Source organism: Falco peregrinus, chromosome 9 (assembly GCF_023634155.1).
Source record: "Falco peregrinus isolate bFalPer1 chromosome 9, bFalPer1.pri, whole genome shotgun sequence".
NCBI lineage: Eukaryota > Metazoa > Chordata > Aves > Falconiformes > Falconidae > Falco > Falco peregrinus.
Window position 1 is genome coordinate 21,359,412 of NC_073729.1, and position 13,635 is coordinate 21,373,046.

The 13,635-nt window shown below is 46.7% G+C and overlaps 1 protein-coding gene across 2 annotated transcripts in view; it reads left to right on the top strand.

Moving 5' to 3' along the window:
• Nucleotides 1-13,635, top strand: part of IGHMBP2 (immunoglobulin mu DNA binding protein 2) — a 43,537-nt gene continuing 29,902 nt past the window's right edge. For both annotated transcript variants that reach the window (XM_013301157.3, XM_055813691.1), the window contains exons 1-6: nt 1-91; nt 1,639-1,808; nt 3,588-3,780; nt 4,492-4,589; nt 10,446-10,609; nt 11,005-11,205. In XM_013301157.3, coding sequence (XP_013156611.2) covers nt 18-91; nt 1,639-1,808; nt 3,588-3,780; nt 4,492-4,589; nt 10,446-10,609; nt 11,005-11,205 — 900 coding nt within the window. In that variant the 5' untranslated portion in view covers nt 1-17. The remainder of the gene's footprint in view (nt 92-1,638; nt 1,809-3,587; nt 3,781-4,491; nt 4,590-10,445; nt 10,610-11,004; nt 11,206-13,635) is intronic.

The following is a 13,635-nucleotide window of genomic DNA, read 5'->3' on the forward strand; positions in this document are numbered from 1 at the left end:
CGGCGGGGCGAAGGGCCATGGCGGCGGAGGCGGCGGAGCGGCACCTGGAGCTGCTGCGGGAGGAGCGGGAGGCCGAGCTCGCCGAGAGCAGGTACCGCCGGGCCGCCCGCGGTGGGGAACCGTGTTGGCTCGCCTCTATAGAGCCTGTTGTCACCTATAGCAGCCCTAACGCACCGGTCCTGGCGGGACCTGCTGTCGCCTATGGGAAACGCTGCCGGCCTCACTCCTATAGGGCCTACTCTCACCTATAGGGAACCCTGATGGACCGTCCCCGGGCACCTGCTATTACATATGGGAAGCCCCGCTGGCACCCCTATAGGGCCTGCGGTCACCTGTGGAGAAGGGTGATGGATATACCTCTAAGGGACTTGCTGTCATTGATAAGAAACCTCGCCGACTCACTCCTGTATGATCGATCACCTGTCACCTGGGGGAAGCTTCCTGTCGCCTATAGGAAATGCTGCCATACTCACTCCTGTATAACCAGCACATCCCAATAGGAAACCCACTCCATAGGGCCTGCTCCAATCTATGGGAAATCATGCTAGACTCACCCCTATAGGACCAGCTTATCCATGTGGGAATCCTCAGAGCTTGCTGTCACGTATAGGATCCAAGCTCACATCAGCAACATCTTGGGGCTCCCAATCTCCTCCTGCAGCCCCCACCCAGCTTTGCCTTCCTGCCACAGGGCTTGAGCTGAAAGCATAATCCCACCTGACTCATGTGGCCTCGTGGTGACAGGGAGGGTGGGGGTGTCATCAGGTGCCCCCAGGTTGCGTGGGGCCATGCTGGGGGCACAGACACCCCCACTTCTGGTGCCAATAAGGCCTGGCCTTACCCAGCCCAGAGGACAAAGGGTGCCAGGAGACAGGACAGGGCCATTGCCCCGCTGCCCTATTGCCCTGTTTCCTGACACTTCAGCTCCCTAGAAACCAACCTACAGGAAACAAGCCAAACTGAGGGAAACAAGCTAAACTGGGGGACTAAGGAGAATAAACTTGGGGGATTTTCTTTTTTATTTTAATCTATACAAAAATAAAGATGCCTCCACAGGCCCCAAGTGAAACTGTGGAGCAAACACAGCTGCTGCAGAACACTTTGCCCCCAAAGGACAGCAGTCTGCAAAGCTCCAGTCTGGGTTTTCTGCCATGGTCACTTGTAGCCTGAAAGTCTGCACCAGATACCAATTCCTCTGCTCTGTGCAGCCGTGTGTGTGGTGTTTGTTGGAGGTTAGCACAACTTCATGTAAAAAATGGCAAATCTTCCATATTAGCCCTTAAATGTGATAGGAGAAAACTCAGGTTGTCCTCTCCTGGGACGTGGGTAAATAGGCACATCCTTTCTTTTCACACCCAGACAGGAGAGAGGAAAATACACTTAAACAGATGTTACCTCTTCTCCAGGCTCTGTGAGTGTCACCCTGTTTCCCAGAATAAGCCTGTGGAAGCCAATCTACTTACATCAGTACAAAGTGATTGCATAAGCCCACACTTCAACAAGCCAATGTCTCTTTTGCCATTGTCCTTCTCCTCCTTTTCCATCTCCTCCCCCAGCTTTTTTCTGTTTTGTCATCTGAATCTTTGAATCTCAGCTTCAGTCCAGCAAATGGTTTTCATGTCTGTGTGTGGTTTCCAGGGCATGGCAGGAAAGCATCTCCCTGAAGGAACTGCAGCGCAGAGGTGTCTGCCTGCTAAAACTCCAAGCTGCCAGCCAGAGAACTGGCCTCTACGGACGGCTGCTTGTGACGTTTCAGCCTAGAAAATATGATTCAGATGCGGAGCTGCCCTATAACAGTTTTGGGCCTGGTAAGTGGTATTCCTGTCGGTGCAAAGTACATAGAGATGACCAGTTCTTCTTCCTAACGTCATTCTAATGTGATACTTGTAAGAACTGAGAAATTGATGCAAGAAAGGAGGGGAGAGATTGTTATGGCTACAGGATGAATCTAGAGGAAAATGGCCTCTTTATCCCTCAGCTTATTACAGACACATGTTGCACCAGAAAGTAGTGCTGGTGATGAAAATTCTGGCTCTCCTCTATCTGAAACAATAAAAACAAAGTCCTGATCTCTCATTGTTAAAGATTTCCTGGCATTCTTTGTACAAGCCAAAGTGTTCATGCTTATGTCTTGCGGTAGGTAAGGAGCTTTTGTCACTTACATTTTATTTGCAAAATGGAAAGTGGATTTTCCTTTTCCTTCCTGAGTTGCCATGTTTCTCCCTTTCCTCTTATTTTTGGCAAGGAAGAGAAGGTGAAATATGTGCTGTTATTAGCTACATGCCTGGATTTCTATTGAAAATGCAGGTACCAGAGAAATACAGACTCATTAGCACATGAGCCAGCGCCCTTTTCACTCATGTCTCACCGTCTGCCATCACTTCCATGAATTCATGACCAGGACTGTCAGAGCTGAGCTGTTGCCTCTCTTGCTGATATCCGAGGAGGGTGAGGATGCTGTCTGCCATGCTGTAACCAACTGTGCAGGCTTACCCCTCGGAAGAACTTGGGTTTGACTGTGGAGTGAGTCTGCAATACACCTGCTATTTTTCTTCTCCAGAGACCCTTCTCTTTTTTCCTTAGGCAATGAGGGTATTGCCTTGCACTCTCCAAAACTGGTCCACAAAAGAGAAGCTGGCTGCACCAGATAATTTTCTGGTTTAGTTTAGTAATTTTATTGGTTTAGTTTGCTAGGTCATTGAGCTTGCTAAGCAGGCACATCATGGGGAACTACAATGTTTCTGACCCTGGTCGCACAATGGTGCCGGTTCAAAGTGTGTTGAAGTTCAGTTTGTTGATGCACTCTTTGTCACCCAGGCCTCCAAGCTGCTGACCTTTGAAATTAAAATGGCTCATTGCAGATTGGGAACTCAGTCTTGAGAGCATCCGCCAGTGATCTTCAAAGAGAAATAACATTGCCATAGCAGTAAATTATTCCTGGATGCAAGCATTTTAGCGTAAGAGCTGATGGACCTTGTGGAGGAAATCTTCCCATAGTTTGTAAATCTGAAATTTAATCCTCAATGAATGCGAGCCCCAGATAAGTTATAAACTTAGTCAGACATCCTGTTGAAAATCTGTTTCACCTCTACACTATGCAATTCCACTTTCTTTCGTAATCTCACAGTGACTGTGAAAAGCTGTAGTGAGTCCTCAAAAATCTCTGGTCTTTCTTAGTTCCTCTGACTGGCATATAGCAGTCATCTGGGAAGCACGTACTGTCACGCAGACTCCTTGGCTATTATTAAAGAAATACAATTGATGTAAAATGGTTTGTCTGAATGTTCAGAGAAGTCAGGTTCTCCCAAGATCTTTGTGAAAGCGTGTTGGCTTTCTGAGCAGCTCTGGCTATGGGGAGCACTGCTGGTCTCCACCCCAAGACCTGTGGTGTGTGGAGGTCTGAAGGCAGCTGGTTAGTTGCTGTCCGGTGTCTTCTCACTGCTAACTGTCCTTTTGCTCTCTCTTGTTGTGTGTTCTTTGTTTGCTAAGAGGAGGCTATTCTCCTTTGGTTGCTGGTCTCACCGAAAATGCTTCTTTTCAAAACATTTGCCCCACTTCGTTCTCTCTCTTCAAACTTGTCTTTGCAGGAGATATTGTGGGCCTTTACGATTCAGCTGGCCACAATGATCCGCTCTCCACCGGCATTGTAACACGTATCACCTCCAAAGCAGTGACTGTTGCCTTTGAGGAGTCTCGAGATGGCATGCTGAGCTTGGACCGAGAGTGCTCTTACCGCCTGCTGAAATTAGCCAATGATGTCACCTACAACAGGCTGAAAAAGTAAGGACCATGGGGTTGCAGTTCTCTCTCCTACAGTGACTCTGCTCAGGAGTGCTCAAAGCCAATTGAAAATGGCCAGGTTTATTCTGGAAGAGCTCTTCTGAGACAGGCTTATTTCACTAGGCTTGGTTTCTCTCCTATCTTATTCCTCTTACTCCTATAGCAGCTCCACTTAGAGGAGGTATCCACCTTTTGGATGTGCCTTTCTTTTCCTACTAACTGCTGAGGGAGCCCATTCCAAGAGAAGTCGATTGGATATGTTAATCTACAGCATCAAAACAGCATAAATTTTCTACCTGTTGGCTGCTATGGTCCTGCTCTTCTTTCTTCCTCTCTCACACTCAGCTACATATTTTTGTCCTGTGTTGTATCACCTCTGGTTCCCACTGGATTCTGTAGAGAGCTTTTTCCATCCTGGCAGGAGAACTGAGTAGCTCTTTGCTGAATTAATGCGCTGAAAAAGCTCAACCCAGGGTCTGCATATATCCAACTGGAGTAATAGTAAAAAGTGGAAATCAGACCAGCATAAGGGGTAGGTGGGGGTGTGAGGGCTGGGGGATGCAGCAATTAGATAGGATTAGTCTGCTGTGGAGTAGCATTTTTCAGCTTTGGAAAAAGCTGAATCTGTGCCCACAGGCTTCAGCCCTAAAGTGAGCAGGAATCTCTCTAGGAATTCATGCTGCGCATGTAACTGGCTATTTTCTTTGACAGAGCTTTAAATGCACTAAAGCAGTATCACAGCGGTCCAGCCTCCAATCTGATCGACGTCCTCTTCTTCTCTTCGGATCCAAGCACATTCAATGAAACAAGTAAGGATGCTTCTTTGTAAGATTATATATCAGACTGATGGGAAGTGCTGGATAGATCTTTCTAGAGAAATTTTCTGTATCCTCGGGGTCAGAGTCCCTGGACCTTCATAGCCAAGCACATGCACAGAGACTGCTGCTGGTTTTAGTCTGCCTTGGTATGTGAAGCTGAGAGTTACACAGGTGGAGAGCTCTTTTAGATGGACTGGTAAGAACAGTTGTTGCTCTCATGCTGGTTTGAAGCAGATACGGAAAGTTACTGTAGGGAAAGGTGGGGGGAAATCTTTCCTCTCCAGAGCAGTCAGCAAAACCTGAAGTTCCCTACCCACAGCATAAGGGCTCTGTGCTCTGTCCATGCTCAGTTAGGAGGATATTTGCCTCTTCAGATGTCACATCTGAGAGAGGCAAAGAGCCAGAGCCCTAAGTGATGACTGTGCAGCCATTACTCCTCTTCCAGTCCCCCTAGTCCTCTCTCAGGCTGACCAGCTGAGAAAGGTGCTTGGGGTCTCTTCAGTTCAAGACCCATTCTTTGAAATGGGCCATGGGAACACAAATAACTCTGATCTCTCTGAAGTTTTTATTCACATCAAATATACAGCTTGCTTTGCTCCAGGAAGGGCCTGAGTACTGAATGTGAGTAACAAGTGGTGTTGCAACTGGCAGCATTGAACACATAGTTTTCACACTGGTTTATGGGTCCCTGGACACACTTCACTCAGGTCAAGACCCTTGTCATCACTGGAAGAGAGACCATTCAGCTAGATAATGCTCACTTTTCTCAAGAGTGTACCAATTAAACCTGAATTCTGGCATAAAACAGGCAGGATTTGTGATGAGGGAATTTGTTTGCACACATTCATGAGTCTGAAATCCAATTTAGTTTATAAGGCATTTCTTATTTGCTTCTTGCCCCAATCCCATCCATAAACTTCAAAGATCAGAGACTGCCAGCACTGCTTCTATATTGGAAACAATAACTCTGTCTTCATGGGAATTAAGTGACTGTGGAACTCCTGCAATTTGAAACGGCATGGGAATGCTTGTATTTTTATTTTTGCAACCTTCTGATTGTATTCACTCAAGTTGATGTGCAGGATGCTTTTGTTTTATTAAATACTTAAAACCTCACAACTTTGCTTTACCAACAGCTGTCAAAAAAATTGCATGTGAGTAGAATCCCCTTTTACTCTCATCTTTTTGATGTGTTTGGAAAAATGAAAGATGAAACCGCACAGCTTAACCTTTTGGGGAAACAAAAGCCTCTGATCAGCAGGCTCAGCAACTGCTTGGGATACCTATATTATACCTTGGCAGAAGGGACGTGTCATCTGGGCTGCAAAAATTAGGGAGCAGAGAGTGGATTAAGCTGCCTAGCACGGTAGGGTTGGGCCAGCAGTCTGTGTCTTAAGCCGTGTAGAGAGCTCAGATCTCTCCTCACATCACTCAGCAGCATGTCACATGTGATGCCATCCATCCCTACCTGGTTTCTTGCTGGCCAGAGTACCACTCTGTTTCCTCTCCACCACAGCTCCCTGCACTCTGTGCTTGCTGTTGCAGCTTTTCTCCAGCTTTGATTACTGTATTTGGTTGTCTGCAGTGGCTTGCCTCTTTCACATACACGCACCCACTCCCCGGCAGTATACCTTCAGGCTAGGCTTCTGCTACAAAATACCAAGGACAAAGAATTAATGTTGTGTGAGTCATATCTCCATATCTCTAAGCACTGAGCTTAGTCTGAGTCAAACGTCTTAGCCTTTTGGCTACCTAGGGACCTTGGTGCACTCAGGTTTTTAATATTAGATAGAAGAATTAAATTTTAATGAATTAACTTTCTCAGCAGCTTCAACTCTGCTTGTCCCTTTGTGGTAGCAGAACTGCCTATCTAATGAAGAGAAATTCCTTTTCAAATTGCTTAGATGCACAGAGATGAATTTTTCGTCTCCCCAGGACTGAGAATATTGATTGATAGAAACACTGAGCCACATTAGACAGAGGCAATGCAACATGAGAAGGCAGCTTATCACCTGAGAACAGCAAAATGCTCTGGCACGGTGGAAAGGCTTCCATTTACCTTCTCACTTTATAGCTTTTTTTCTACCAACTAGAAAGATGTTATGCTAGCCAGGAATTAAATAATAATGACTTTAACTTTAAATAGGTCCCGCAAGGTGCCTCGAACTGCCAGCCTCTCCTGAGTTGAAGGGGAGGGCACTCAGCAGCTGGCTGGATAAATCCTGTCTCTTATGACTAAGTGATGGCACATGCAGTTTCCCAGGTGCCCGTACACCATAGGACGTGGGGCTGTGTCTCTGCAAACAGTGTTGAAACTCGCATATACACATAATGTCTGTAAAAGGCAGCAAATGTTTCCCAGGTGCATACTCTGACATGGACAGATGGAAAAACCTGACAGTATTTCAGGCTGCTTCTCCTCCGTGACACAGTATCTCCTTTCATGACCAAGCATCGTTTAGCGTGGTTTCTTGGGGATCTGCTTCCCTGTATCTGTCTCATCCTATCCATTGTCTGATATCAGACAAATCTGTCAGGAGTCTCAGAATTAATAAGTTCTGTACATTTCATAAAACCGGCTGTCGAGACACACATCTATATTAATGTCATTTCAAGGTGCAGTAAGCTTCATTTCAATCAGAAGCCCAGAACACCAAGGGTAGGAGTGAGACCTTATAAACACCTGCCCAGAGAAAAAGCTAGCACTGACACTTGTGCAGGAAAAGAGAAAGGCCCAGGATAGATGAGATCCATATCTAGAGAGGGAACATTTGTCACTGTCTTCTGTGCAAACAGTGGGGAAGAACCAAATTACAAGGAGATTGAGAAGTAGAAGGGTCAGTGGAAGTCATAAGCACTCGTCTCTGTGCCTGGGTGTTCAAGGGTGTTCTCCCAAGGGCAAAATTGGCTCCAGCAAGTGGTATGTACAGCAGCAGAACCCTAAGTCTAATTTTAAGTGTGGGGGAAAAATGAAATGCCTCATATTTCATTCCTGGGAGTCTCAGAGCTTTTGGGTGGGTTCTGATACCACAGCACATGTGCAGGGACCCCTGCACCCATACATTGTGGGGGATGTATAGAGAGGCTTTGCTTGCCAGCAGAGGCCAGCCTTGTTCTGCTTGCTGTGCACCGCAAGACCAGCTAAGCTGGATAGACGTGTTTCCTTTTCTTTCAGAAATAAGGTTATGCCTTATTGGAGGCATAACCCTGTACCAGCTCTCTCCTGTAGTTCTGGTCTAGAAAAAGCAAGGGGGTGTTCATCTCTATGCCCAGACACTGGCTGGCTTGCGTGGTCACGTGGAGTGCAAAAGGCATGGCTTATATCTAATTCTGCTGTAAAAAGGCATTTGAAAAGAGAAAGAAGGAATTTAAAAAGCCTAGTTAAAAGGCAGGGATGTCCCCAGCAAAAGCCAACCCAGCAGGCAGAGTGCTGGGGAAGCACCAGGGATTTCTAGCAAAACTGCCTTGGCTTCTTGGCACAAGTTCAGTGCATGTGACAAGACATTTGCAAAAAATCTTCAATGCTTCTTGTTCCTCTGGTCTGTGATACCTCTTGTCGTCACAGGGCCCATAAAAGCCCTTGAGATCTACAGAGAAAACTAAGCAGTCCAGACACCTCAGCTGCCAAATGCTTCATGCAGAGAGCAGGGAAAGTTCCTTGTTTCAGGCTTAATTCCCCACCTGGGTTTTATCCAGCAGTGTTCAGCTGCAGTTAGGTTGTCCTGTAGAGGAGCTGGTCATAAGGTCCAAGTTTTCTCTTGGTGCCTGTACACACTGGTTGTGAGGAATATACTTTGGAAGGTACACTGAGAAGTGAGAGGCCTCCAGCTCTGGAATACTTGAGCTCTTCCCCCCAGGAGTTCCCACCTGTGTTTGGTGCAAAGCCCCCCTTCCTGGACTTGAGTATCACCCTCCAACCTACTACCTCACCTGAACTGCTGGGACTGTGCAGAAACGGCTCAGCTTCTGGAAATGTTGTTGGAGGACCAACCTTGATGGCCAAGGTGGATTTTTTTTTTTTTTTTTTCAGTGCTACACTCCTACATGAAGTTGTGCATCAGGGGCTGAGTTACCTGACCACCAGCAAGACCCATCCCTGCCAGGCCCAAGGATGCAGTTTTATGTTCATCCTCTCTATGATCTGTGTCAGGGGGCTGAGATGGACAGCCTTGGGCAAAGCAGGAGGCACCAATGCAGAGTTGGTGCTGCAGAGCTAGAGCTGGGTTAATGGATGTCTTCTGGGAGCCTCTGATGCAAATCCTAAATGGATTGCTTGTAATGAGCTCCTGGGCCAGTCCTACTGGAGTGGATAAACTACGTTTTTTCAGGTGAGGCTACTAAGAGCCCAGCTGGTGGATGAAAAAGAGTTTAGAGGCACCACAGCATCCCTTAAACAGCTCTGCCCTCCTCCTCACCGCTAACATGCCCAGCCCAGAAAAGAGGCACATTTCCCAGCCTTCCCACACAGCAACTTTTGGCAGTGTGTAATTAAAAGGGAAGAGGGTGCGTATGCATGAGGAGAAGCCTGTTTCTGATCTCATTCCTTGAGCAAGGAAATATCAATGACTCCTACGTCCCAGCTGTTCCTCATTGTGGGAAATGCCTTTCAGTTTTTAAGCTATTCTTTTTTTCCCTGCCCATGGGATGCTTCCTAGTCTTCTCTTAGTCATTAGCACACTAAGTCAAAAATTATGTATAGAGCAAGAGGCAGGTTAACAGGAAAAAGTACCATTAGTCCTGTTTCTCTCTTCCTCACCAGGCCTCTTTTTAGCAGATGTTACTTGTTTAACCTGGACACCTCAGCTGCGCTGCTTCAAAAGTCAGTGCCAGAAGTTACACAGGAGTTGCACCTAAGTTAACCTGCCTAAAACCAGAAGAAACTTTCATGCTTTTAATCAAGCCTTAATGCAAAGATAGGAATAAAACACATGATGCCCAGCAGGGAACGATGCCCAGAGATTTGTCTTATATAAGCTTTTGTGGGAACATTATTTTCGGTAAACCTCAATGTAATGAGTCATCATCTCTGCTGTAATTAACCTCCATAATGAACAAAGAGATTAGCAGCAGGATTATGGGGGATGAGAATAAATATGGGTTTATATTAGATAAATCCAGGAGGTAAAAAGCAGCTTTTGAGATGTTGGTCTTCTGCAGTGAAAACAATTCTCTTGTAACGCACGTTCTTTCCCCTTTTTCCTTTGTGATCATTAAAGCTCAAACTGATTTTAGTGTGCGCCATTTATATTGCCAGTTTGTATCTTTTTTCCTGCCTTTTCAGTCATTGTTGAACAATACAGGACTGCTCTTTTTTGCTCACAGACGCTGTAGTTTTTTCTGCTTTTTCACTAGTGCTGTGTTGGGTTTGTTAACTGGGATTGATTTGTTTGTAAGGTCAACTACTTTCTCCTTTTTATTGAAGGTTTACTAAATATGCTGGCTCACCTTTAAAATAAACCCAGAGCACCTTCCACACCCAGAAGATCCTACATGTTTGATGTTATAGCTGGTAAATGCCTCTTTAAATGCTGAAAAGTTCCAATACAGACTAGCTGCGTTCACTACTGAATGCTTGCTCCTCCTGCAAAATAGCAGGGTAGGAGACAGAAGGAGGAAGACAGGGATGCCTGTTTGTTTTGAAAGTATAACAAGCCTTACTTTTACCAGTCTGGGGTCTTTTAGCCACCTAGGTGGTACGCAGTGTACCTTTCTCCCAGAAAAGATTATTTTCATTATTGATTTGGGCCTGCTAGTGAGAGCTTCTTATTTGTATTCATGGATTTGTGCTTCTCAGCAAGCACCCAAGTTAGGGCTGAGGTCCAAACAAATCTCCCGCTGTCTCCTCAGAGCCTCTAAAGCTTTACAATGACTCGCTGGATGCATCGCAGAGGGAAGCTGTCTCCTTCTCACTGGCTCAGAGGGAGCTTGCCATCATCCATGGACCACCTGGCACAGGGAAGACCACAACACTAGTAGAGATCATCTTGCAAGCTGTACAGCAGGGCCTGAAAGTGAGTATCAGTGACAGGACTGTAGTGACAGCAATCACCTTGGTTTATTTTGCAAACTCATTGGGCTTCATGGCAGCTGGAGCAGATCCAGCAGCAGCTGTGCTACACTGCAGAGTCTGGCTTGGCTTGCAGGGACCAGTTTTTTTTCTCCTATCACTGAAATTAGGTGCAAATAGAAGCTTCAAAGCTCAGGTTCGCTATTTATTGAAGACCCTGCCCTAGTGCTACAGAGCAAGGTGAGAATTGCCTTTAGTGTCTGGAGGTTGTGAAGATGTCAGTGGTTTATTCCCAATAGATTGTGTTGGTTTCCCTCTGCTGTCTTCCTGCTCAGATACTGTTGCTCCAGCATTTTGGTCTCCTTGGCAGTAACAAGCACTTGGTCTCTCCCCTTGCAGGTCCTGTGTTGTGCCCCATCCAACGTTGCTGTGGATAACCTGGTGGAAAGGCTGGCTGGCTGCAAAGCCCGCATCCTGCGGCTAGGGCACCCCGCTCGCTTGCTGGAGCCAATCCAACACCATTCCTTGGACGCAGTCTTGGCCCGTGGTGACAATGCCCAGATAGTGGCAGATATCAGGAAGGACATCGACCAGGTCTTTGTACGTGTCCCTGCAACATGCCCCATGTGGGTTACCTGAATACCAGCTCTTGAGATTAGTAGTACCTGATCCACTAGCCAGGCAAGCTACTTCGTCTCAAACTGAGGAACAACTCTGCCACTGCTTGGATGTTCTTAAAAGACAATCACTACAGCCAGGTGCTCAGGGTTGCCCCAAAACCAGTGGCTAGAGACAAGTCACAGTGACTAGCCCTGATGTGAGCCATGGGCAGCATGCAGCCAGCTTGCATCCTGGTTGAACCTGGTATTTGTGGGTTCAGCATGCCATGAGCCTGCAGTGACGCTCCAAGTCTGGATCATACTGTATACAGGCAGGGGTAAAATACCGGTGGGCACAAACCTCTCTTTGTGGTCAAGTCAACAGTAGAAAGGCCAATTCAGGGGAGAGGATAGAAAAATAGCATAGTGTAGAGGACTAACAGTGACAATTTGAGCTGTGTGTGGCCTGGATTAATCCCATTTACTCTGATTGGGAGGTATTTAACCTGACCCTGGAGGCAAGGAACTGGGGTGCAAGCCTGACAGTTTTAGAGGTGGTGAAGGCTTCCAGCCTGAAGAGGTGTATCACAGAGAACCTCTCTGCCAGGGGCTGCCTGAGTCTCCTCGGTCACCTGCCACCAGTGCTTATCATCTGCTGTAGAAGGAGCTAAGGGCAAAACTCCTCCTAACTGAATTCCTCATTGAAGTGGCAAAACCATAATCATTACTGCTGCATAGGGAGAGATGCTGCAGTGCCCTGCTCTCCACATTAGCTGTTTGGCATTGCTCATGCAATCCTCTTCAAAAGAGAGCAAGAGAAACATTCACATCATCAATTCACTTCCTAATGAGATATCTGGCTGTCCTGACACTCCCTCCCACTCTCAGGCACCTCAAGTAGAAAGCAGAATACACTATAAAAATGCATCCTTAATTTCTTCTTTCACAACCTAATTTTCCTAAACTTAATTTACAAAGTAGCTCTTTTACTTGAGATGATAGGTTTTGATACTAAGGTTTTTCCCCTCCCTGTCTGGTGACAGCATTTTCTAGAAGCCATTTTGTAGGTGTATCCAGCTCAAGAGACATCCTGTCGTGATCAGGGATGCAGGAGGGCATCTTCATACCCCGGCACACACATTGTGCTGTACTTGCCCAAGTACATTGCCCTGCCCTTCAGGAAGGCACTGCACATTTCCTTTAAGCGATGCAGGCCGAGCGTGGCTTGCAGCCCCATTAACATTAACCTGCAGCCACCGCTATGGCAGCAGCTTCAGTTTTCCCAAATGCGTTTATGCATCATCCAGCATTTCTGTTGCTGAGCCGTTAGGGAAGTCACTTGGCAGACAGGCTGTTCTTGCACATAACCTAAGGAAGGAGGGAGCATCTGAGGGCTGAGTAAAGTTGTGCTTAGGATTGAGAGGCAAGTTTGTGAAGGATATACTTCTCTGCTGGGATGGAGACCTGGTTGTAGTCACAGCTCTACACCAAGTCTTTTTTACTTCTTAATTTATTTTGCATCTTTCTCAGTAGCTGTTAATTTTTCCCTTTCCTTTCCTTGGGAGGCACTTTGAAAGGTGGGAGGAGATTTTTTTCCTCCACTGTTGATTTTCCATAGTACAAGGAAAATTAGGGAGAAAACAGAGCCTTCAGCCTCAAGGTCTCCATCTGCTTCCTCCCTAGAGCAAGGGGTATGTGGTGATGGGAGATAGGAACTGGCCACCAAGGCCTGTGCCACCCTGAAGTACCAAACAAAACCCCAAGAGCCAACACACTGCTGCAGCTCAGCCTGCATAGCTGTGCTTTGAGCTGCCCATGCTCAGCTCTTCTACAGAAGATGCACTTGACTCATCAGCACCTTTTCTCTCTGGGCTGCAGAGAGCTCACCTCTGAGGCCCTGGTCCATCTTTCCCTCATCCTGCCTTAGCTTCTCCCTCGTAGTGTCCCCCGTAACAATTTTTTCCTTTGTCCACTCTGCATTTTGACTCTTCTTCCTCCTTTCCTTCACCATTACCCCCAGCCACAGGAATTTATAAAGGCTAAATGTGTATTATTTAGTAATATTAATGAAAACCAATGCTCTCTGCACATTTTTTACCCCTTTATGCCTTCTTCCCTCACCTGTTCAGGCTTCAAGCATTCCAGGACATCAGCTTCTGGATATTCTTTGCATCAACACAGGCACAGTCCCATAGTGCCCAAGTAAGAAAGGCAGCAGAGGTCCAGCAGTGGTGAGCAGAGTCAGCTGGCAGCCCAGACCAACCAGCCAGGCCCAGGGCAATGCAGCTATCAACACAGAAAGGAAGCCAGGCTCAGAGCTCAAACCCCATAACCCAAATAAAGAACAAGGTCTGGCCTTAAATGCAACTCCCAGACCAATGAGTGCATGGGTGGGGGCCCAAACGAGCCAGCTCAGGACAATTAGAGCCTT